Source organism: Oncorhynchus mykiss, chromosome 10, assembly GCF_057628025.1.
Source record: "Oncorhynchus mykiss isolate SJ-2025 chromosome 10, ASM5762802v1, whole genome shotgun sequence".
In the NCBI taxonomy this organism is placed as follows: Eukaryota; Metazoa; Chordata; class Actinopteri; order Salmoniformes; family Salmonidae; genus Oncorhynchus; species Oncorhynchus mykiss.
The window spans coordinates 17,395,301-17,421,967 of record NC_143031.1 but is presented as its reverse complement, the minus strand read 5'-3'; the positions used below and the strand labels follow the sequence as shown (position 1 = coordinate 17,421,967).

General features: G+C 42.1%; 1 protein-coding gene across 4 annotated transcripts; it reads left to right on the top strand.

Annotated features, from left to right (window-relative positions):
- The first annotated feature begins 3,669 nt into the window (after positions 1–3,669).
- Positions 3,670–26,328, top strand: LOC110533426 (protein c-ets-1-B). Of its 4 annotated transcripts, XM_036989808.2 has the most exons (9): positions 3,861–4,000; positions 10,331–10,411; positions 11,236–11,355; positions 14,010–14,210; positions 21,996–22,070; positions 22,215–22,445; positions 23,815–24,075; positions 24,223–24,341; positions 24,576–26,328. In XM_036989808.2, the coding sequence occupies exons 2-9, from the start codon at positions 10,351–10,353 to the stop codon at positions 24,789–24,791; spliced, it is 1,284 nt and encodes a 427-aa protein (XP_036845703.2). In that variant the 5' UTR covers positions 3,861–4,000; positions 10,331–10,350; the 3' UTR covers positions 24,792–26,328. The 4 variants fall into 4 exon arrangements, with proteins under 4 accessions (XP_036845704.2, XP_036845703.2, XP_090042157.1 ...); XM_036989809.2 differs by lacking the exon at positions 10,331–10,411 and having other exon boundaries at positions 3,670–4,000; XM_090186031.1 differs by lacking the exon at positions 21,996–22,070.
- Positions 26,329–26,667: the final 339 nt, after the last annotated feature.

Below are 26,667 nucleotides of genomic sequence, written 5' to 3'. Positions count from 1 at the left end.
ACCTTCACACTCCTGGGCCAGACTACACTCAATCATAGGACCTACTGAAGAGATGAGTCTTCAATAAAGACTTAAAGTTCGAGACCGAGTCTGCGTCTCTCACATGAATAGGCAGACCATTCCATAAAAATGTAGCTCTATAAGAGAAAACTATGCCTCCGGCTGTTTTTTCTTAGAAATTCTAGGGACAGTAAGGAGGCCTGTATCTTGTGACCATAGCGTACATGTAGGTATGTACTGCAGGACCAAATCGGAAAGATAGGTAGGAGCAAGCCCATGTAATGCTTTGTAGGTTAGCAGTAAAACCTTGAATTCAGCCTTAGCTTTAACAGGAAGCCAGTGTAGAGAGGCTAGCACTGGAGTAATATGATACAATTTTGGGGTTCCAGTCAAGATTCTAGCAGTCGTGTTTAGCACTAACTGACGTTTAGGCTCTGTCGTAACCGGCCGCGACCGGGAGGTCCGTGGGGCAACGCACAATTGGCCTAGTGTTGTCCGTGTTAGGGAGGGCTTGGCCGGTAGGGATATCCTTGTCTCATCGCACACCAGTGACCCCTATGGCGGGCCGGGCGCAGTGCGCGCTAACTAAGGTTGCCAGGTGCACAGTGTTTCCTCCGACACATTGGTGTGGCTGGCTTCCGGGTTGGATGCGTGCTGTGTTAAGAAGCAGTGCGGCTTGGTTGGGTTATGTATCGGAGGACGCATGACTTTCAACCTTCGTCTCTCCCGAGCCCGTACGGGAGTTGTAGCGATGAGACAAGATAGTAGCTACTAAAAAAAACAATTGGATACCACGAAATTGGGGAGAAAAAGGGGTAAAATTCAAAAACAGAAAAAAAAATATAAAAAAATAAAAATAAGTGTGATAAATGATCAAAATGTAAAATGTTAATGTATCCATTAGAGGGCGACACATACCCTGTGGGCATGATTGTCTCCTCCTCAACACCAAAGATGTGCGTGAACAGCTTGAGAAGACTGCTGCCTTCTTCTGTCTATGACGTGTGCCTTTGTTTGTTGCACAACTCCCACTCGCATTCATACTTTCAAACTCATAAAAGCACACAGGAATTAATACACTGAGAGAGTCAGTCACACACATGGACTGCATATGTACTTCTATGAACATAAATTAACTCATAGCTGTACATAAAAGTAGATATGGAGAAATAAAATACATGTTTGGGTTGTGGCCATAGGGTGTTGCAGTAGAGGAAACCTAATGTTGTTTTCGTTAAGTCAGTTAAGAACAAATTCTTATTTATAATGATGGTCTTCTGGGGAACAGTGGGTTAACTGTCTTCTTCAGGCGCGGAATGATAGATTTGTACCTTGTCAGCTCAGGGATTCGATCCAGCAACCTTTTGGTTACTGGCCCAACGCTATAACGACACGACAGGAAGAAAACAGCAGGGAGAAAAAAGGGTGGAGTGAAACTGGGAGCTACTACCTAAACTTGTCCAATAAGAACACTAATTGTCCCAGGATGTTGCAAAGCGTTTAACTAATATGTGCTCTACAGAACACATCCCAGGCCTAGTGTGAGAGGATGTCAGAAGGACACTTTGTGGATTGGGTGGGGGGTACAGCCATGTTTCCTTTTCTCTTCTATGTAAACAGATGTGAACAAGGTGGGGCATTGGGAAAAGAGGAAACTAATCAGCTTCATAACACATTTAATCCTGTCATAAACCACTGAGATAGAAGACCTCACTCTCTCAATTAGCCAAGTTAACATTGGCAAAGCGCCATCTCTTCCATTTAATCTGAATGCGTCATAAACGTGTATGTTGTATTGAGCCCAAAGACTTGCTAACTTAGGGGTGAATACTAACTTCCACTTAAATGGAATTTTCCCTTAGTAATGCATTGATGTCAATGTAATGCATTGATGTCAATAAGTGAACATTTTACTAAAGTGGATGTTAGGATTCACCCCTTAATGGGAAAGGGAAAGGGGGATACCTAGTCAGTTGTACAACTGAACGCATTCAACTGAAATGTGTCTTCCGCATTTAATCCAACCCCTCTGAATCAGTAAAATACATGTGTTGTTAACAAGATTGATATCGTAATAATAATTGGTCGTCTTTGTCTGTGCCACACAATGCTTCATTCACTGTGTGTACATTAAGTCATTCCTGAATGCACATTCCTCCTCAGACGTTTGGTCAGTCAGTAGGCTAGACAATGAATGCGTCCAAAATGGTACCCTTTTTCCTACCTACATAGGGCCCTGGTCAAAAGTAGTGTACTATATAGGGAATAGGGTGCCATTTGGGATGCAAACTATGTGATTGAGTGGGGGAGACAATGTTAAGAGAGGCCCTTTGAGCCCTGGTCAAAAGTAGTGCACTATATAGGGAATAGGTTGCCATTTGGTACACACAATACCATATGTGATTGAGTGGGGGAGACAGCGCTAAGAGAGGCTGGGGGGGGGGGGGGGGGGGGGGAGATAATGGACTTACGACCACTATGATTTGATGGAGGGCACATGATGGCAGTAACGGGATGAGCTGACTCTTTGACTGGGCTAATTGGTCAGAATGAGCCAAAGCTTTGTTCACTGTGACCCCTTGTCTGTCCCTCCTTCCCCACAGGGAGACCCTGCTGGACCCTTGCCCCACAGACCACACTACACTGTCCCCTCTGCCTCTCCACACAGTCCCCACAGACCACACTACACTGTCTCCTCTGCCTCTCCACAGAGTCCCCACAGACCACAGACCACAAGGAGAGGAGACTGGGATAGGCAAGGCACTGAGGACACAAGATGCATTGTGTGTGTCTGTCTGTCTGCGTGCGTGTGCGCATGCATGCGTGTGCATGTGTGTGCGTGTGTGCGAACGAGCAGGCATGTGTGCGTCCCTGAGTGAATGAGTGAGTCAATGAGCAAGCAAGTGACAAGGTGTATGTGTGTGTTTGTGCTTTGTGGTTAGAATCAGTCACCAAAGGAAACATTCCAATCAATGTGACTTGGTGTCTCTCCACTGACTGGAAATGATAACTGGGTCTCATTAATATGGAACAATCAATCAGAGTGAAGTTTCCCCTAGGTACAGATGTAGGACCAGCTTCCTTTCCCCCAATCCTATTACTTAACCATTAGTGGGGAAATTGCAAAACTGACCCAATATCAGCGCTTAGGGGCACATTCAATCTACTCATAGAAGGATAGCATTAACGGCAAAAAACAAACTATAACGACACAGTGCAACATTTTCTACACACGTTGCCTCATTCCTTGACTGGATGATGGACAAGTTGAATTTGACTGACTCCCAGAATAAATCAATTATTAGATCATCTGTCTGCATTCACTCAGGCTATGGAATCCACATAGACGTTTTCACCCTGGGATATTCCATCTATTCAATGTTATTAATCAGTCATAAACCAAACCAACTACTATGAAGTTCAACTAATGCATCCTCCTTTTTCAAGCTTGAGAAGGGAAATTAACATGAATGTAATGCTATTTGTAGAACACATATAGTTAGTTATTGGTGCATGACTCACCTTGGCATGGACTCACACTCAGTGTAAACCATTTAACGGTTTTATTTACCTAAAATTGCTCTGTTTATGATTAGTAATCTGACAGGCATCTGTAGAGTTTGTGGCCTCGCCTCTAATACGCGTCATGTGTCAAACCCTGCCCCTTTCAGCGAAGAGCGTACAACATAATCATCATGAGTGTTTGTTGTAGCTTTCAGTGGCGTATACGTCATTTCAGAGGGACTTATTACACACCTTTATGTTTTAAGAAAAATTATGGGGAATAATACCATTCGAAGTTGTCAATAAAGGGATCGCAATCAAGATTCGCCCAGAGCTCAAATAGCCTACACATCAATCAATTGAATAACGCATCAATCGGCAGCGGCTGGGACTCAAAAGTGATAATTGGATCAACGTTGTGAAGAAGCTGCCGAGATGACGGCCGTTCTTGATATCAAATCAGCGTTAACTTTGATGAAGTCCGAAAAATTGGATTGTAAGTAGCTTTGTCTAATAATTATTTGTATTACTGATATGACATCTAGGCATACTTTGAGTTTACACAGACAAGACAACTACCAATATTAACCCTATTGCAGACTATTTATGTTGAGTGCCATAAATATGATGTGTAGCATCAAAATGCCGTTTCATTTGATAGCTTTTATTCCATTTAGCCTAAGTCTATGTAAATGATGGAGAACACGATTGTGTTATCATGCATGCATACATTTTTTTATAACGCAAAATTGTATTCTAGCTATGCAGATAAGTGATGATTTAGGCGCGAATCAGTAATTGTGCACACCTTTTGTTAACATCGGTAAATAGCCCACCCAATTTACCTACCTCATCCCAATACTGTTTTTGTTTATTTACTTTTCTGCTCTTTTGCACACCAGTATCTCTACCTGCACATGACCATCTGATCATTTATCACTCCAGTGTTAATCTGCAAAATTGTAATTATTCGCCTACCTCCTCATGCCTTTTGCACACAATGTATATAGACTTTTTATTTCTACTGTGTTATTGACTTGTTTATTGTTTACTCCATGTGTAACTCTGTGTTGTCTGTTCACACTGCTATGCTTTATCTTGGCCAGGTCACAGTTGTAAATGAGAACTTGTTCTCAACTAGCCTACCTGGTTAAATAAAGGTAAAATAAAAAATTGTGAGGAAAAAAATCCATTAATTAATGGCAGCACTCTTAATCGGTGCACCGGTTTATCCCTGTGAGTGACCTCAAATCGAACAGTAAAATCTGCGCTGTTCGGTCAGGTCAAGGCATCATGGTGCATCGTTCAGAAATATAACTATTTTCTATAAAATATATGTTCAAATTAGTTTTCATTGGGAATGCAGATAGTGTTTTTTTTATCAAAAAGCAATCATTTTTGCATGTGAAAACACAGAATCCTGCTCATTACCCCGTGCTTAAGCTATGTCACTTTTGTTTTGAGCCGACTTTGCTGTTGGCCAGAGCTCGACTTTGCTGTTGGCCAGAGCTCACCTTGCTCACGCGCGAGAGGCGTAGCATTCGTTCCAAAACGAATGCTATCACATGTCCGACGACAAACTTCTTCCACCGGGGCAACTCGGGTCGGATAATCGAATCCCCTCACTAGCTAAAGTCGTCTATTGGCTCAGATACCCTTTTTAGCATAGGTTACTGACTTGTCTACACTTTCTTACCTGTTTTTAGATGTTCTTGTTCGTTTTCTCTCATCCGTGTTATGATATATCTCACATTGCCATAGTTGTCCTATTTGTCACCCATAGACTCAGTTGTCAATAGGTTGCCAATGCTTAAATATCAGATTATGTAGCTTGCTCCCTTTTTATATTTGTTTCATATTCTACTTTCATTGATATGATTCAAACTATATGATTTCTCAGATGTTTTTGCTCAAGACTTGCTGTGTTAATGCAGACGACATAAAACGTCATGGAAACTAGGCTATTCACACATTCGTCAACCACATTAAACTAAGATCCAAGTGCGAAAACAGAGTACCACACACACACACACACACACACACACAATGTTCAAGTGATCAGCAGAGCGTGAAAGTGCTGATAGTTACAGCATTGTCTGCACAAGCTTGCACCATCCTGCCAACTCTCCCAACAACCAGCCTCTTCACTCAAGGGGGAGAGCTACCACACTGAGTAACACAACCATGATACTTTGGTCGTACACTTGTTTTATTACACTTGTGCTCAGTGACAATGGTATTGTAAAAAGCGCTATTAAATGAGTTAGAGGTTGAATGTTATGTCTATAAGCCCTAAATGTCTAATGACGTTTGTTGTGATGGGTTTAGTCTGTCACATCTTTCAAAGGCGTGTTGGGCTGGTGAGGTTCTGGCAGGTGTTGGACATCTAGAGAGAGCAGCCTTTTCCACCATTTTGCATTGAAGTGACACACGTTACCTCTCCGGTCCTGGAGATGTCTCACTTAGGATATGTACACTAGTCACTGATAGGAATCTGTCCCCATCTGATCACTGCCTGTGATCACTAGACTTCTGGAGAACGTCTTTGCTTGAAGTAAGCCGATCAGCCAGGTACATGATGACTGAAACATTAGCTGTCAAAATAAAGCCAGCTACTGTGGATAGGGGACAGGCCACACCTGTGGAGATACTTTTTTTGGGCAGGATGCCCCTGAATCAACAGCAACAATTATTAGACTGTTATGTTACAATTGTTTTAATAATGGGTTCATGCTGAGACCAAGGTCTCTATCACAGATGATCCCTGTATACATATCAATATACACTATACTAATCAACATACACCATTATTCACATCAATATATGAAAAGAAAAACCAGCACAGAAAAATAAACACATTCTTCACCAAAAAGTTCCTTAATCAGCCTTTTGAATTGCCCTAGAGGCACCAGTTAATACAACTCTAGAGAGCCTTTTGATATCATTCCACAAGTAAGGTACAGAAAAACTAAAAGCAGATTTACCTAACTCAGTGCAGACCTAGACTGGGTCTGGAATCTTGTACATCTGTAAGTAAACAATTAAGTTACAGTGGAAGTTTATGCCAGGAGGGCTTTATAGACAAAAATAATGCAATGCGTTGGTCTACGAAACTTCAGAGAACCAGCCTACTTTTCAAAACAGTGGCAGCTGCACTCTTAAAGATAATATTGCCATAGTTTACAGCTTTAGGATCTTAATTTGATCACTTTTGTTGCTGAGAATTTGTGCAAGAAATCCAAACTTGTATTTTATTCAAGCTTTAAAAAGGGTTCTACATTTTTATTTCCACTTTAAAATGTGAGACTTGATTTGAACGAATGAAAAATGTATCAACCCCTCCAAAAAATTTCCATGAATTATAAATCACATTTCCTAAATCACATTTCCTGTCGCTAGCACACTGGTTCAAATTAAGATACTACATCTGTGTAACACTTATGAATGTCGACTGAATATTTTTTTTCTGCTATTTAATGAAAGGTATGACTTATTCCTGTAAAAGAAGACCATTTTAATTAGGACTGGGACAACAAGGTGCTGTAGGTAGTCTAGTGGTTAGAGCGTTGGGCCAGTAACCAAAAGGTTGCTGGATTGAATCCCCGAGCTGACAAGGTAAAAATGTCATCCTGCCACCCTAACCCACTATTTCCCGGTAGGCCGTCATTGTAAATAAAAATGTGTTCTTAACTGACTTGCCTAGTTAAGTAAATAAAAATACCAGTATCGCAATATTTTTTTCCATGGCAAAAATGAAAACACTTGGTCCTTTTAAAAACCTGCTGTATGTAAAATATTATTTACTATCTTGGAAAATAAATAAATGTGACTTTGGATGACAACATAATGTTTGTTTCCAACATTAGGGCTATTTTCCTAAGGAAGTTAAATCTGCTTCGTGTTTTGTTTCCTTGCCACGATATTAATGAGTATCGCGATACTGGTATTGGCCCTAATAAAATTTTCTTAAGTAACTCATCAATCCAAATAACCGGATATTTATAAGCGAGGACACGATCAATGAGGGCACCATCCAATGTACATACATTTTTACATGATCTGGAAATGTTTAATTCAAAGTCAAACACAGATCTTCTTGAGTGATATTATTGCAAGATGATTTGAATTGAAGTGAGCTATTTTAGGTTGGTTTTAGGTTTTCCTACGTGTGTTCAATGTATTGTTTACTTCATGGGGCTTTCCTTAGTGCTTGTATAGAAATTCTAGGACAGTCGCGTAACTCCTCTTGTGGTAAGAACACGTGAGGCGTCTGTTTTACTGTGAAAGGTGGCAGTTAAATATGAAATGGCCATGAATCTACAGCTTTGGGTATTGTAATGAATGCTAGAGTCAAAAGGTTCGGGGGGGCCGGGGGAATGTTTTTATATTTTAAAATTTGTAGGATTTCGTCATGTGACCTAGTTAATTATACTGAGAGTGACTTGATTTAAATAATGTAAAAAAATATATTTTTATATATAAAAAAAAAAAAAAAACTATTCACACTGATGTGGAGTTCCAGGAAGGAGGTTGAGGCATTGTCTGACAAGGGTGGCTAGGTGAGCCATTCACGTGTCGTGTGGAAGAGGGGGGCCGCATTCCATTCCATTCTCTTACACCCTGGCCTTGGTGTGCTTTCTCTAAACAGTGTAGTTCTCTTGGCATGCCAGTGGACTGACTGGACTGCCTCATCCCGCCTTGTAACGCTTAGTCATAAAACACAGGGTGCGTCCCAAATTAGCACCCAAATCTCTATAAAGGGCACTACTTTTGACTGAAGCCCTATGGGTTCTTTGCAATGTATAGGGTATGATTTGGGATGTAGCCACACTCCTAATCTGAGATATATTATCAGTGCTGAATGACAGCCATGCCAGAGAATGATTAGGGTTTAGAATAATCACAGAAACCCAAGCTGACTGGTAACCTGCATAATGGTTCTGTGTGATCTTTTAACCAGACCACCGGGGTAACATGGCTGTGTGTGTGGTGGAGGCTGTCTCCTCAAGCAATACTCGCAATGGGAGATCATTGCTCAGCCCATATTTTGTGAGGGTGTGTTCTCGTTTTCCTCTCCCAGCACATGATGACACACGCGTGAGTCAGGCTTCTTGGTCCACGAAATCCAGCAATGTCATAGAGGGTGTCAAACTAATTCAGTGATTATTTATTTTATTTTTTTTCCATCTCCCTAATCACTTATTCATGCACTTTTGGATCTGTTTCATTTGAGTTTTTCCCCCCAGAATGCCCTGAGGAATAGGTGGATATCTTTAGAAACTAGATTTTGACCCCAAGTAATGTTTTTATATGAAATGTTTAATCAAAATGTAATACATTACCTTTGTTGTTTGATGCCCCTGACTCTAAAAAATTTGTGACTCTTATTTCTTCATCAGTATCCAAACAGACATCAGTAATTTCAAACAGAAATTGTTTCTCGGCTAAATAATCTAAACCTGGATATATCGCCCAACTTATTTGACACATACAAAGAGAACAAAAGTCACAAGCTTTAGGCTAGTTGGCAATTCAAATTAACAGCATGTTTGAATGTGTCAGTAGTGAGACAAACTTACATAAACTAGGGCTGTGACAAGGCCAGTATCCCAATTATTTTTTCATAAAAAATAAATACAATTTTAGGGCAAAAAAGAAAACATGAAGCAGACCTAACTCTTTGGTCCTTTAAATACCTGTGTGTAAAATATTGTGTGCAATAGCTTGGTACATAAATGTGACTCTGGATGACAATATAATGAAGTTTCTTTCCAACATGAAGGCTGTTTTTTAAAAGAAGTTAAATCTGCTTCTTGTTTTGTCTCCTTGCCACGATACTAACTAGTATCTTTATACTGGTATCGTCCCATGTCCCAATATGAACCTACATGTTTTTAGCAGTAACCATCTCTGGTAGCATTCAAAATGAAAAATACACACCAACTAAATGAAGTTAGTTTCAATTGCCAATAAGTTGCTATCTGCTTATTAGGTCATTGTTGTTAATGATTTCCGGGCTATGCAGACAGTGCAGTGGGAATGTGTTGTACACCATAACTTGAGGTTCCCACTTGGGCCCTTGTGACTTCCTGTGTCGCTGTTGGCAAACAGGGGCGGCCAGACTATCCCAGAGACATCATAGCAGGATATCCAACATGTGGTTCCCATTCCCTGTCTCTCCTTGCCACAGATTCCAGGAAATTTCCACAACTCTCTGAAAGAATATCGTAGGCTAGACTGGAGTGTTTGCCAGTGACATGTCTGGCTTTGTGATGGCTGCCCTTTTTTTAAAATCATGTTTTAGAACAGGAAGTTATTAAGGGAGGGATTGGATAGTGGGTGCTTTAGTAGTATTCGCTTTGATTGGGATTTTCTGTATCAGGCAGGACAATAAAGTGTGCTGAGAGTACAATGAAACAAATCAACCTGCTCACAAACTATTATTATTATTAAAGCATTATTTGTAACTTTTTTATTTTATATGTGGTATTTCTGCCATCGTCTCTTTTGAGCGAAAATAGCTTCTGGATATCAGGACAGTGATTACTCACCTCGTACTGGACAAAAATACGTAATTTTTTTATTCGAACGCAAAGGATTTACTTCAGACACCGGACAAGGTCCAAATCCCTGTCAATCGCATGAAGAAGAGACAGAGATATCGTGGAAGTAGGTCGGGGTGCCTTGTAAGGATCCGATGGCGAGTGGGTAATCCGCCTCTACCATCAGTCCTATTAGCCAACGTGCAATCATTGGATAATAAACTGGATGAGCTCCAATCAAGACTCCCAACGGGACATTAAAACTGTAATATCTTATATTTCAGAGTCGTGGCTGAACGACGATATGGATAACCTACAGCTGGGTGGGTTTTCCGTGCATCGGCAAGATAGAACAGCTGCCTCTGGTAAGACAAGGAGTGGCGGTCTGTCTATTTGACAATAACAGCTGGTGCACAAAATCTAATATTAAGGAACTCTCTAGGTTTTGCTTGCCTGAGGTAGAGTATCTCATGAAACGCTGTAGATCACACTATTTACCAAGTGTTTATCTATATTTTTCGTAGCCGTCTATTTACCACCTCAAACCGATGTTGGCACTAAGACAGCACTCAACGAGCTGTATAAGGCCATAAACAAACAATAATGCTCATCCAGAAGTGGTGCTCCTAGTGGCTGGAGACTTTAATGCAGGGAAACTTACCAGCATGTTACATGTGCAACCAGTATAAAAAACCTTACTCCACACTGACGCGTACAAAGCTCTCCCTCGCCCTCCATTTGGCTAATCTGACCATAACTCTATCCTCCTGATTCCTGCTTGCTACTCTGTTTATTATCTATGCTTAGTCACTTTACCTACATGTACATATTCCCTTAATTACTTCAACATTAAATATATCCAAGTTGGTGCTTCTGACTCTCTCGGGGGTTGGACAGGCACAGGGCTTCTGTCTCTTTGGTTTGGGGGGGGGGGGGGGGGGGGGGGGGGGGGGGCAGGCGCAGTGATCAGGGCAAGGCCCCTTTTCATGCTGTTTGTGGTATAAACCACTGTTTGGGCCACAACGAGTCGATGGAGCGGACAGGAGACTTGAAGTTGTGACATACTAAACAAGTAGAACCGTCACTGCATACTAATGTTGCCCGGAACCCAGTTTACAGTATGGTATCAGATTGGTGACCAAGGGTACTAGCATTGGGGCTGAGTTGTCTTTTTTGTTCGTATTGGCAGATGTGGACTTCAGCGACGTGCCCCTGCTCACCCCGGGAAGCAGGGAGATGATGTCACAGGCCCTAAGGGCCACGTTTAGCGGCTTCACCAAGGAGCAACAGAGACTGGGCATGCCCAGAGGTAAGTCCACCCCCCCCCCCTATACAGCATTCAGAAACGCACTGCCTGTGGAAACCAATAAAACAGGGCCCTGTTTAGGAGAGCATTACAATGTTAAATGTTCAGGGCCCAAATTCAAAAAGCATCTCAGAGTTAGATTGCTTATCTCGGATCAGTTTGCATCTAAAATCACTGCTATTTTGAGACGCTTTAAGAATATGGGCCCAGATAGAAATTAATTGTGTAGAATAGATGTCTGTACATGAAGTACAGTGCCTTTGGAAAGTATTCTGACCCCTTGACCTTTTCCACATTTTGTTACAGCCTTATTCTAAAGTTGAAGTTTTTTTCCCTCATCATTCTACACACAATACTCATAATGCCAAAGCAAAAACAGGTTTATAAATGTTTGCTCTTTTATTACAAATAAAAAAATGGAAGCATCACATTTTATATAAGTATTCAGGCCAGCTCTAGGCAGAGTCTTGGTGGTTCCACACTTCTTCCATTTTAAGATTGATGGAGACCACTGTGTTCTTGGGGACCTTCAATGCTGCAGATATTTTTTGGTACCCTTCCTCAGATCTGTGCCTCGACACAATCCTGTTTCGGAGCTTTATGGACAATTCCTCTGACCTCATGGCTTTGTTTTTGCTCTGACATGCACCGTCAATTGTGGGACCTTTATATAGATCTGTGTGTGCGGTTCCAAATCATGTCCAACCAATTGAATTCTTGGACTCCAAGTTGTAGAAACATCTCAAGGATGATCAATGGAAACAGGATGCACCTGCGCTCAATTTTGAATCTCATAGCAAAGGGTCAGAATACCGATGTAAATAAGGTATTTCTGTTAATTATTTTTTATTAATTTGCAGACAGTTCTAAATGTGTCTTGGTCATTATGGAGTATTCTGTGTAGATTGAGTTTTTGAATAATTAAAATAAAATCAATTTTAGTGGTTAATGTAAAAAAATGTGGCAAGTCAAGGGGTCTGAATACTTTCTGAAGGGACCGTATATGAATCGTGTAAATTGTGCAAAACATTTCAGATAGAAATGTATACATTTTACACACACAGGTCAATCCAAGTTATTGATTGATGAAACGGAGCCTGCCTTATTTATTTTTCTCCGAGGCAAATTTTTTGACCCAGCAGGAATGTGCTGCCTCAACAGTGTTTACAACATGCGGGTGGGAGCTGTCTGTCAAAGCCAAGTTGGTTGCAGTGGTGTAAAGTACTTAAGTAAAAATACTTTCAAGTACTACTTAAGTTTTTTTGTGGTCTGTACTTTACTATTTATATTTTTGACAACTTTTACTTCACTACATTCCTAAAGAAAATGATCTACTTTTTATTTCATACATTTTCCCTGACACCCAAAAGTACTTCCCTACTGCCTCTGATCTGGTGGACTCACTAAACACATACTTCATTTGTAAAGGATGTCTTTTAGTGTTGGATTGGATTTAAAATAAACTAGAAAATGTGTCTGTCTGCTTTGCTTAATGTAAGGAATTTTAAATGATTTATACTTGTACTTTTACTCTTGATACTTAAGTATATTTTAGCAATTACATTTAGTTTTGATACTTCAGTATAATTAAAACCAAGACTTTTACTCTAAGTATTTTACTGGGTGACTCATGTTTACTTGTCATTTTCTATTAAGGTATCTTTACTTTTACTCAAGTAGGACGATGGGTACTTTTTCCACCACTGGTTGGTTGTTAAACCAACTTGCAATATACCTCGACATGACAACCCATTCACTCTTTAGAGTAGGCATGAGACCATGTGACCTGGTGGGAGAGTTGGAGGAGCAGCCTGTTAAGAGTAAACAAACGTGTGAGGCGTGGATAGACAGTGAGTCACTCCGTCTAGGGGGTGTCTGTTAATAAGCGCCTAGGAGTCTCGGCAGTTGCTGAGGAATTTTGGTGCAGGGAGTTTGAACTTTATCTGCCAAAAAGTCTAAGGATTGGGATTCGGTGCGAGAGGGTTATAACTTCTGCTAAACACCACACTATACACAAGTGTATATGATGCTCCTCAAACAGTTTTGAGAATAGATTTTATTTTTTGGATAAGGTCCCACCCACTGACTTAAAGCCGGAATCCCTATTTGTGAAACGGCTACATGCGTTTTAGGATATTACAGCAACAGCGTTAGTTCAAACAAAACCGTTTTTTTATTTAACCTTTATTTAACCAGGTATGTACTGCAAATATTTTTTTCCACAATGCTGGATGCCTGTTTCTCCAACAAAAACATGTGCTGGCAATGTTTCACTTATGGCGATTTCAGATTAAGGTTGACCTGCTCCCAGTGTCAAACCGTTGCTGTTAGTGTGTTGTACAAAAAGTGCTATTTCAAGTTTAAAACTGGATGTACAGTATTGCTCCAAAGATAATGCATTTTCATGAATGATGCACAATTTATCATGAATAATACAAATAAAATACATTTTATTTTGTGACTGTTCCAGCCTCTTGCTCTATGTTTTGGCCCTTGGCAGAAATACTGTATTGATCCAACACTGTAGAGGGTCACTGTTAAGTAACCAACGTATCTGCATACACAGCGACATATGAACCAGATAGTCAGTGAATACACAGGGATCACACTAAGGAAGACTGTTTTTGATGTTACACCCCTTCCTCCTCTGTGTCCAGACCCCAGGCACTGGTCAGAGAGCCAGGTGGGCCAGTGGCTGCTGTGGACAGTGAACGAGTTCAGCCTGAAGAGCGTGGACCTGCACTGCTTCCGTATGGCTGGGGTAAGTCTCTGTGCCCTGGGGAAGGAGTGCTTCTTGGACCTGGCACCTGACTTTGTGGGGGACATCCTGTGGGAACACCTGGAGATGATGCAGAGAGGTAGGTAGCACCTGTCATCGCTAGGATAGCAACAGATGGCTTTTTACATTTCTATTAGCATCATTACTAGACCAGCAACATACAGTAGCCTATGGCTATTCGCATCATCGCTAGGCCAGCAGCATACAATAGTAGCCTATGGCTTTTAGTATCAATGTTAGGCCAACAACATCCATTAAGGCTATTAACTTCATTGTTAACCCAGCAACTTCTAGTAAGGCTATTAGCATCACTGCTAACCCAGAAACATGGTGCCCATAACCTTACTGGATTACTATTTATTAAGGGTCAAAAGCTGAAGAACATATGCACATCCAGGTACTTTCTGCAGGTGCTGGAGCAAACTCATGGACAACACCTCACTACTGCTCCACGCCGCACACTGCTGCTCCATGCCTAATGAAGGCCTAAGGGTTGAAATGTTGTTATAAATAAATATCACTTGGGCAGCAGATAAACTTCCTGGGGTCCTGCAACATTAGGGTGGTTAAATACAATTTTGAAATATTAGATGACATTCATCGCCATTTACCTGTTTTTGTCTTAGCTCTCCCGATCAACACCTGTGATTGCTTTATGCCTCTAATGTCAATATGCCTTGTCTACTGCTGTCTCGGCTAGTTCTTATTGTTTTATTTCACTGTAGAGCCCTCAGTCCCGCTCAACATGCCTTAGATAGCTCTTTTGTCCCACCCCACACATGCGGAGACCTCACCTGGCTTAACTGGTGCCTCCAGAGACAACCTCTCATCGTCACCCAACGCCTAGGTTTACCTCCACTGTACTCACATCCTACCATACCATTGTCTGTACATTATACCCTGAATCTATTCTACCACGCCTAAAAATCTGCTCCTTTTATTCTCTGTTCCCGACGCACTGGACGACCAGTTCTTATAGCCTTTAGCCGTACCCTTATCATACTCCTCTTTTCCTCTGGTGATGTAGAGGTTAATCCAGGCCCTGTAGCCCCCCAGTTCCATTCCCCAGGCGCTATCATTTGTTGACTTCTGTAACCGTAAAAGCCTTGGTTTCATGCATGTTAACATCAGAAGCCTCCTCCCTAAGTTTGTTTTATTTACAGCTTTAGCACACTCTGCCAACCCTGATGTCCTAGCAGTGCCTGAATCCGGGCTTAGGAAGGCCACCAAAAATTCTGAAATTTCCCTCCAAGTACAACATTTTCCACCAAGATAGAACTGCCAAAGGGGGTTGAGTTAGTCTGCAGAGTTCTGTCATAATATCCAGGTCTGTGCCTAAACAGTTTGAGCTTCTACTTTTAAAAATCCACCTTTCCAGAAACAAGTCTCTCACTGTTGCTGCTTGTTATAGACCCCCTTCAGCCGCCAGCTGTTAATTCCAGCTGTGAATGTTCCCCACTTATCTTCAGAGTTAGTACTGTCAGGTGACCTAAACTGGGATATGCTTAACACCCTGGCCATCCTACAATCTAAGCTAGATGCCCTCAATCTCACACAAATTATCAAGGAGCCTACCAGGTACAACCATAAATCTGTAAATACGGGCACCCTCCTAGATATCATCCTGACCAACCTGCCCTCTAAATACACCTCTGCTGTCTTCAACCAGGATATCAGCAATCACTGCCTCATTGCCTGCGTCTGTGGTCAAACGACCACCCCTCATCACTGTCAAATGCTCCCTAAAACACTTCAGCGAGCAGGCCTTTCTAATCGATTTGGCCCGGGTATCCTGGAAGCATATTGACCTCCATTCCATCAGTAGAGGATGCCTGGTTATTCTTTAAGTACTTTCCTCACCATCTTAAATAAGCATGCCCCATTCAAAAAAACAGAACTAAGAACAGATATAGATAGCCCTTGGTTCACTCCAGACTTAATAGCTGATGTTCTGAAAGAGCTGCAAAATCTGGACCCCTACAAATCAGCTGGGCTAGACAATCTGCACCCTCTCTTTCTAAAATGATCCACCGCAATTGTTGCAACCCATATTACTAGCCTGTTCAACCTCTTTTGTATTGTTGGAAATCCCCAAAGATTGGAAAGCTGCCATGGTCATCCATCTCTTCAAAGTGGGAGACGCTCTAGATCCAAACTGTTACAGACCTATATCTATCTTGCCCTGCCTTTCTAAAGTATTCAAAAGCCAAGTTAACAAACAGATCACCAACCATTTCAAATCCCACCGTACCTTCTCCGCCATGCAATCTGGTGTCCGAGCTGGTCATGGGTGCACCTCAGCCACGCTCAAGGTCCTAAACGATATCATAACCGCCATCGATAAATGACAGTACTGTGCATCCGTCTTCATCGATCTGGCCAAGGCTTTCGACTATGTCAATCAACACAATCTTATCGGCAGACTCGACAGCCTTGGTTTCTCAAATGACTGCCTCGCCTGGTTCACCAACTACTTCTCAGACAGTTCAGTGTGTCAAATGGGAGGGCCTGTTGTCCTCACCTGGCAGTCTCTATGGGTGTGCCACAGGATTCAATTCTCACTTTTTTTTCTGTATATATCAATGATGTTGCTCTTGCTGCTGGTGATTCTCTGATCCACCTCTACGCAGATGACACTATTCTGTATACATCTGGCCCTTTGGACACTGTGTTAACTAACCTCCAGACAAGCTTCAATGCCATACAACACTCCTTCCGTGGCCTCCAACTGCTCTTAAATGCAAGTAAAACTAAATGCATGCTCTTCAACCGATCGCTGCACGCACCCTTCCGCCCGACTAGCATCACTACTCTGGACGGTTCTGAATATGTGGACAACTACAAATACCTAGTTGTCTGGCTAGACTGTGAATTCTCCTTCCAGACTCACATTAAGCATCTCCAATCTAGAATTGGCTTCCTATTATGCAACACATCCTCCTTCACTCATGCTGCCAAACATACCCTCGTAAATCTGACTATCCTCGACTTCGGCGATGTCATTTACAAAATAGCCTCCAACACTCTACTCAGACTACATCCAATTTGCTATCACAGTGCCATCTGATTTGTCACCAAAGCCCATATACTACCCACCACTGCGACCTGTATTCTCTCATTGGCTGGCCCTCACTACATATTCGTCGCCAAATCCACTGGCTCCAGGTCATCTAGAAGTCTATGCTAGGTAAAGCCCTGCCTTATCTCAGCTCACTGGTCACCATAGCAACACCCACCTGTAGCATGCACTCCAGCAGGTATATTTCACTGGTCACCCCCAAATCCAACCCTTCCTTTGGCCACCTTTGCTTCCAGTTCTCTGCTGCCAATGACTGGAATGAATTGCAAAAATCTCTAAAGCTGGAGACCCATATCTCCCTCTCTAACTTTAAGCATCAGCTGTCAGAGCAGCTTACCGATCACTGTACTTGTACACAGCCAATCTGTATATAGCCCACCCAACTACCTCATCCCAATGTTATTTTCTTTTGCACCCCAATATCTCTACTTGCACAACTCACTCCAATGTTAATGCTAAACTAATTATTTTGCCACTATGGCCTATTATTGCCTTACCTCCCTAATCTTACTGCATTTGCACACACTGTATATATATATTTTTTTTTTCTATTGTGTTGACTTTACCTTTGTTTATCCCATGTGTAACCTCTGTTGTTTTTGTCGCACTGCTTTGGTTTATCTTGGCCAAGTCACAGTTGTAAATGAGAACTGGTTGTTTTGTTAAATATGATTCTACTGCTTGCATCAGATACCTGATGTGGTACTGTGCGCCTCTATAGTCTGTTCTTGACTTCGGGATTGTGAAGAGACCTCTGGTGACATGTCTTGTGGGGTATGCATGGGTGTCCGAGCTGTGTGCTAGAAGGTTAACCTGACAGCTTGGTGCATTCAGCATGTCCATACTTCTTACAAAAACAAGTAGTGTTGAAGCCAATCTCTCTACTTTGAGCCATGAGAGATTGACATGCATATTATTCATGTTATCTCTTTGTGTATATTTAAGGGCCAGCCCTGTTCTGAGCCAATTCTAATTTTCCAAAGTTCCTCTTTCTGGCACCTGACCACACAACTGGACAGTTGCCCAGGTGCGATAAAACTATGGCCTGTATGACCTGCCTTGTTGATAGTGTTAAGGTAGAGCAGCGCTTTATTATGGACAGACTCCTAGCTAATGTTGCATCCATCAACATGTTTTGACATGACAGTTTACAATCCAGGGTTACTGCAAGCAGTTTAGTCTCCTCAACTTAATCAATTTCCACATTATTCATTACAATATTTGTCCCAAATACAATTATTTTAGTTTTAGAAATATTTAGGACTAACTTTTATGCCACCATTCTGAAACTGACTGCAGCTCTTAAGTGTCGCTGTGATTTCACTCACTGTAGTAGCTGATGTTTAACTACTATGGCAGCAGCAACATTTATTGCGTACTTTGTCTATATTAACAATTGCTAGTTACAGTGGGGAGAACAAGTATTTGATACACTGCCGATTTTGCATGTTTTCCTACTTACAAATCATGTAGAGGTCTAATTTTTTATCATAGGTACACTTCAACTGTGAGAGACGGAATCTAAAACAAAAATCCAGAAAATCACATTGTATGATTTTTAAGTAATTCATTTGCATTTTATTGCATGACATAAGTATTTGATCACCTACCAACCAGTAAGAATTCCGGCTCTCACAGACCTGTTAGTTTTTCTTTAAGAAGCCCTCCTATTCTCCACTCATTACCTGTATTAACTGCACCTGTTTGAACTCTTTGCCTGTGTGAAAGACACCTGTCCACACTCTCAAACAGACTCCAACCTCTACACAATGGCCAAGACCAGAGAGGGTGTAAGGACATCAGGGATAAAATTGTAGACCTGCACAAGGCTACAGGACAATACGCAAGCAGCTTGGTGAGAAGGCAACAACTGTTGGCGCAATTAGTTCAAGATGACGGTAAATCAGCCTCGGCCTGGGGCTCCATGCAAGATCTCACCTTGTGGGGTATCAATGATCATGAGGAAGGTGAGGATATCAGCCCAGAACTAAACGGCAGGACCTGGTCAATGACCTGAAGAGAGCTGGGACCACAGTCTCAAAGAGAACCATTAGTAACACACTACGCCGTCATGGATAAAAATCCTGCAGCGCACGCAAGGTCCCCCTGCTCAAGCCACCGCATGTCCAGGCCCGTCTGAAGTTTGCCAATGACCATCTGGATGATCCAGAGGAGGAATGGGAGAAGGTCATGTGGTCTGATGAGATAAAAATAGAGCTTTTTGGTCTAAACTCCACTCACCGTGTTTGGAGGAAGAAGGATGAGTACAACCCCAAGAACACCATCCCAACCATGAAGCATGGAGGTGGAAACATCATTCTTTGCGGATGCTTTTCTGAAAAGGGGACAGTACGACTGCACCGTATTGAGGGGAGGATGGATGGGGCCATGTATCGCGAGATCTTGGCCAACAACCTCCTTCCGTCAGTAAGAGCATTGAAGATGGGTCGTGGCTGGTTCTTCCAGCACGACAACGACCAGAAACACACATCCAGGGCAACTAAGGAGTGGCTCCGTAAGAAGCATCTCAAGGTCCTGGAGTGGCCTAGCCAGTCTCTAGACCTGAACCTAATAGAAAATCTTTGGAGGGAGCTGAAAGTCCGTATTGCCCAGCGACAGCCCCGAAACCTGAAGGATCTGGAGAAAGTCTGTATGGAGGAGTGGGCCAAAATCCCTGCTGCAGTGTGTGCAAACCTGGTCAAGAACAACAGGAAACAAATTATCGCTGTAAAGTTTCTATACCAAATATTAAGTCCTGCTTTTCTGATGTATCAAATACTTATGTCATGCAATAAAATCCAAATTAATTACTTACAAATCATACAATGTGATTTTCTGGATTTTTGAGATTAAGATTCCGTCTCTCACAGTTGAAGTGTACCTATGATACAAATTACAGACCTCTACATGCTTTGTAAGTAGGAAAAATTGAAAAATCGGCAGTGTATCAAATACATGTTCTCCCCACTGTATATTAACATAATTTCTAGGCTATTGAGAGACTACGGCTATCATCAGCGCAAAATAGTTTAACAGACATCTCAACCTATTGTATAAAACGTGTTAGCATCCGATCCCACAAACATTGATACTTTACTGTGGCATTGTTTAGTTGGTAGACAGTGGGGCAAAAAAGTATTTAGTCAGCCACCAATTGTGCAAGTTCTCCCACTTAAAAAGATGAGAGGCCTGTCATTTTCCTCATATGTACACTTCAACTAATACAGACAAAATGAGAAAAAAAATCCAGAAAATCACATTGTAGGATTTTTAAAAAAAAGAATTTAATTGCAAATGATGGTGGAAAATAAGTATTTGGTCAATATCAAACGTTTATCTCAATACTTTGTTATATAGCCTTTGTTGGCAATGACAGAGGTCAAACGTTTTCTGTAAGTCTTCACAAGGTTTTCACACTGTTGCTGGTATTTTGGCCCATTCCTCCATGCAGATCTCCTCTAGAGCAGTGACGTTTTGGGGCTGTTGCTGGGCAACACGGACTTTCAACTCCCTCCAAAGATTTTCTATGGGGTTGAGACTGGCTAGGCCACTCCAGGACCGTGAAATGCTTCTTACGAAGCCACTCCTTCATTGCCCGGGCGGTGTGTTTGGGATCATTGTCATGCTGAAAGACCCAGCCACGTTTCATCTTCAATGCCCTTGCTGATGGAGGTTTTCGCTCAAAATCTCACGATACATGGCCCCATTCATTCTTTCCTTTACACGGATCTGTCGTCCTGGTCCCTTTGCAGAAAAACAGCCCCAAAGCATGATTTTTCCACCCCCATGCTTCACAGTAGGTATGGTGTTCTTTGGATGCAACTTAGCATTCTTTGTCCTCCAAACACAATGAGTTGAGTTTTTACCAAAAAGTTCTATTTTGGTTTCATCTGACCATATGACATTCTCCCAATCTTCTTCTGGATCATCCAAATGCTCTCTAGCAAACTTCAGACGGGCCTGGACATGTACTGGCTTAAGCAGGGGGACACGTCTGGCACTGCAGGATTTGAGTCCCTGGCGGCGTAGTGTGTTACTGATGGTAGGCTTTGTTACTTTGGTCCCAGCTCTCTGCAGGTCATTCACTAAGTCCCCCCCGTGTGGTTCTGGGATTTTTGCTCACCGTTCTTGTGATCATTTTGACCCCACGGGGTGAGATCTTGTGTGGAGCCCCAGATCGAGGGAGATTATCAGTGGTCTTGTATGTCTTCCATTTCCTAATAATTGCTCCCATAATTGATTTCTTCAAACCAAGCTGCTTACCTATTGCAGATTCAGTCTTCCCAGCCTTGTGCAGGTCAACAATTTTGTTTCTGGTGTCCTTTGACAGCTCTTTGGTCTTGGGCACAGTGGAGTTTGGAGTGTGACTGTTTGAGGTTGTGGACAGGTGTCTTTTATACTGATAACATGTTCAAACAGGTGCCATTAATACAGGTAACGAGTGGAGGACAGAGGGGCCTCTTAAAGAAGAAGTTACAGGTCTGTGAGAGCCAGAAATCTTGCTTGTTTGTAGGTGACCAAATACTTATTTTGCACCATAATTTGCAAATAAATTCATAAAAAATCCTACAATGTGATTTTCTGGATTTCTTTTCTCATTTTGTCTGTCATAGTTGAAATGTACCTATGATGACAATTACAGGCCTCATCTTTTTAAGTGGGAGAACTTGCACAATTGGTGGCTGACTAAATACTTTTTTACCCCACTGTATTTATATTTTTGTGTTAAATCAGAGATGGGGGAGGGGGGGTACCATCATAACTAACATGTCTTTCTTGGTGAAGATGTGAGGCATTTCCCCGTCAATTGCTTGATGCCCACATTCCAGGAGTCCCGGTTCACTTATGACTACTTTGCCAGTGAGTATAGCTTCTCTGCCTCTGCCCAAAACACGAGACAACTATTGTCCAAATCACTGTCCATTTTATAATGGAGAGAAATATCATTACTCCCTTTTTTGGGAGAGAGATGTAATGTCTCTCCCCCCCAATTCTTCTCCATAGACTATGGAACTGAACGTGCCCAGTGCATCCTTCCATCGGACAACTCAGAGCCAGGCTTCATCACAGAGTCCAATCAGACACTTCTACCAACCACCTGTGAGGACCTGCTGTCAATCAAGACTGAGAACGGACATTCTACTGGCCCACTGGGTCCTAAGCAGGGGGACTACCTCACCATCAAACAGGAAGTGGTCTCCCATGACAACATGTGCATGGGGCATGTCATTCGAGGTAAGACCAGTCATGTAATATAATAACATATGCCATTTAGCAGATGCTTTTGTCCAAAGATATTTACGTGCGTACATTTTTTCACCTTTATTTAACCAGGTAGGCTAGTTGAGAACAAGTTCTCATTTGCAACTGCGACCTGACCAAGATAAAGCAAAGCAGTTCGACACATACAACAACAGCGTTACACATGGAATAAACAAACATACAGTAGAAAGTCTATATACAGCTTGTGCAAATGAGGTAGGATAAGAGAGGTAAGGCAATAAATAAGCCATGGTGGCGACGTAATTACAATGTAGCAATTAAACACTGGAATGTTAGAATGTGCAAGTAGAGATACTGGGGTGAAAAGGAGCAAGATAAATACAAAATATGCTATGGGGATGAGGTAGCTTGGATGGACTATTTTATAGATGAGCTATGTACAGGTTCAGTGATCTGTGAGCTGCTCTGACAGCTGGTGCTTAAAGCTAGTGAGGGAGGTAAGAGTCTCCAGCTTTAGAGATTTTTGCAGTTTGTTCCAGTCATTGGCAGCAGAGAACTGGAAGGAGAGGCAGCCAAAAGAGGAATTGGCTTTGGGGGTGACAAGTGAGATATACCTGCTGGAGCGCGTGCTACGGGTGGGTGCTTCTATGGTGACCAGTGAGCTGAGATAAGGCGGGGCTTTACCTAGCAGAGCCTTGTAGATGACCTGGAGCCAGTGGGTTTGGCGACGAGTATGACGCGAGGGCCAGCCAACGAGAGCGTACAGGTCACAGTGGTGGGTAGTGTATGGGGCTTTGGTGACAAAATTAATGGCACTGTGATAGACAGCCTCCAACACTCTACTCAGCAAATTGGATGCAATTTCGTAAACGACATCGTCGAGGATCGGTAGGATGGTCAGTTTTACGAAAGTTATACATGCATGCATACATTTATCTTATTGACCTCAAGTGGAAATCAACCCACGACCCTGATGTTGCAAACGCCATGTTCTACCAATTGAACCACATTCTCCTCCACCTTAAATGCTATAGAAGACATCATGGGAGAATGTTTGTCTGCTATATATAATATTCTCCCGTACATTGAATGTATGACATTTTAGCCTGGTAGAATCAGATTAAGCAAGGAGATCATTAACGAGCTCATTATGGACATTGTGTGGATGGATATTCTTCACTGTGATGCAAATTAACATTCAGTTTTATGATCCTCATTATAAATACCTGGTTGGTGTTCAGTATTGCACACAGTAGCAACTATTTTGCAGCAGAATTTTTTTTTACAATTTTGGTTCAGGTAGTGCCCCCATGCTTCACTTTGTTTCAAAATGTTTTCCCCCAACTGAACATGGCTGTGGTGTTCCACTCTTTCATCCCAGGTAAAATTGGGGGCCAAGAATCCTTTGAGAGTGTGGAGAGCCTAGAGGCTTGTGAGCGTCTCACCCAGTCCCGGGGCAGCCACTCCCACTTCTGCAGTCTGCACCGCGTGCCCTCCTACGACAGCTTTGACTCAGACGACTACCCGGCCACACTGCGTGACCACCCAGCAAAAGGCACCTTCAAAGACTATGTGAAGGAGCGCATGGACCTGACCAAAGACAAGTCTGTCATACCGGCAGCGGCTCTTGCGGGATACACAGGTGTGTGTGTGTGTGTGTTTATGTAACCCAAGAATGCAAAACAATTGCTGACTACATCAAAAGGTGACTATTTGTTTCTTTGAGATTCAATTAAATACCAAGTAATTTAAGTAATAAACTTTATGTTCCTTGGTTGTGCTTCCACAGGAAGTGGTCCGATCCAGCTGTGGCAATTTCTGTTGGAGCTCTTGACCGACACTTCCTGTCAGTCGGTCATCAGCTGGACGGGAGATGGCTGGGAATTCAAATTGACCAATCCCGATGAGGTGAGAACATCCCTTCCACTTAGGCAACCAGGGAAGTGTCAAGCAACACCTGATTTGATCATCACGTCATCCTATATCCAGCTACTAATTCACATTGACAATACCTAATGGAATAGACAAAGTTAAAAGTATGTTTGCTTGATCTTGCCATAGGAAATTGGGGATGAGGTGGATCAAGATAATTTGACCCTCTCCCGCTCTCTCCCACCTTTCGTCCTCACTCCTCCCCTCCAGGTGGCTAGGCGCTGGGGCCAGAGGAAGAACAAGCCCAAGATGAACTATGAAAAGCTGAGCCGCGGCCTGCGCTACTACTACGACAAGAACATAATCCACAAGACGTCTGGCAAGCGATATGTCTACCGCTTTGTCTGCGACCTGAACGGCCTTCTGGGATACAGCGCAGAGGAGATTCACACCATGCTTGACATGATGCCGGACACAGGAGAGTGATGTGGGTGTGGTCTGGCACCACCAGGTAACATACATGCTTGTGTAGGACAGGGGTTGCCAACAGGTTGCCCATGGGCCAAAACCGGCCCTCAAGTGATTTTTTTTTTGGTTGTTGTTGTGAGGGGGCTCCCCAAAGTTGAGTTTTTAGAGGGATTTTAGTTTTTGGTCAAAAAAGACTGAAATCACCAGGATTTCAGAAAAAAAGGAGACTTTAGGAAATCTGTTCCCAAGAATTCCATAAAAAAAGATGTGATTGTGTCTCAATGTAATCCTTATTATGTTCTGGCAAAAATCATCTCAAGGCTGAATCTAGTTGCCTACCGCTGTTGTAGGAGATCATGATGAAAGCATTTACAATCACAAAAAAAATATACATAATGCAAATACAATAAAGACTCCTGTCAAGTTGCTGAAGACAATGGAAGCGAGTTACTTGGAAATGGACATGGCCATCACCCAAGGAGGTTAGATCATTTTATTCAAATGGAGCACATGGTAAAAGAAATGTACCCTTTGGGACCTAAGACTGGTGTTTTTCTGTGTTACGTAATTGTTCTCTGGAAACCACATTGACAATCCACAGCCATTTTAGCAGCCAAGCATTGGGCTTTTTGTGTCAGTCTCAAAGCAATGACTCTACTCTTACACAAGGGGCTACTGAAGTCCTTTTTAATTAATGATTTGTTTGAGGACTGCTACAGACATCCAGGGTATGGAGGGCAACACTAGTGCTCTATATATCTATCAATGCCACCACTGTCATGTTTCCACCTGCCAAAAATATGCTCAATTTGTCATATTTCCCTGACCAAAGACATGTATTTTTTTTATACTGCACAAGCCATAATTCACTGTCTCGACATGCTTTGTCATGAGTTCCTCTAAATGTGTTAAGAGCTTTCACATTTCGACTGGGTTGTATTCACTAGAAAATTGAAGAAAACGGACCGACACGGGAGGGACTACCTGAACCTGTCCAATAAGAAACTAATTTGTGTTGCAAAACTTTTTGCTACAGGTTGTTGCGGTGTGCCCTATTGAATATAGTTAGAAAGGTGTGAAGTACTCTCATATTTGAGGGAACCAAACCCTACAACCAAATGCTATCGCAAGTTCTATAAATAGAAGTTCCAAAATTATTTTACAGCATTTGTTTATCTTTTTTATAATGTAACAAAGTTTTGTATAATTTTAAAGTTTTTTAATTTATTTTTTAAATGAGACAGCTGGTTCTATGCGTGGGTCTGTATTCATCAAGCGTCCCCGAGTAGGAGTGCTGATCTAGGATCAAGGATTCCCTTAAATTATTAAGAAGATTACATTGAGAGGGGCTGGCTGGCTGATCCTATATCAACTCTTAATTTGAGACTTTGTGAATATAGGATAAAAAAAGGTGGCAGTATCCTCTTTCTTTCTTTATACAAACACGATTTCTTGGGCTGAGCCTGGCCTATCACTGAACATTAAGAGCAGAGCTTTTATTATGATTGTACATGAGAATGTTGTATACCAAACAGTATAAACAAAACTAACTGTTGTGGGTCTCCTATTTTTACTCCTCGCATACACACAAATGCCCATGCAACACACAGAGCTAAAAATAGCCACAGTTGAGTAGCGGCTAGACCGACATCATTGCCAAACGTGGGGCTGCTGGACAGGAAATTCCACCTGATACATGTGTTAAATGTAGCTGTGAGTAAAGAAGTGATGTATTGTCCATTGTTTTGCCCCTGTCCCTCTGGATTACATGCTTAGTCTTTGCCCATGTGACATTCTAGGCCTAAGGTATTGTTACGGTTTTCTTCAGGTGAAGGAGAGTCGGACCAAAATGCAGCGTGGTATTGTTGATACATATTTAATAAAAACGAAAACA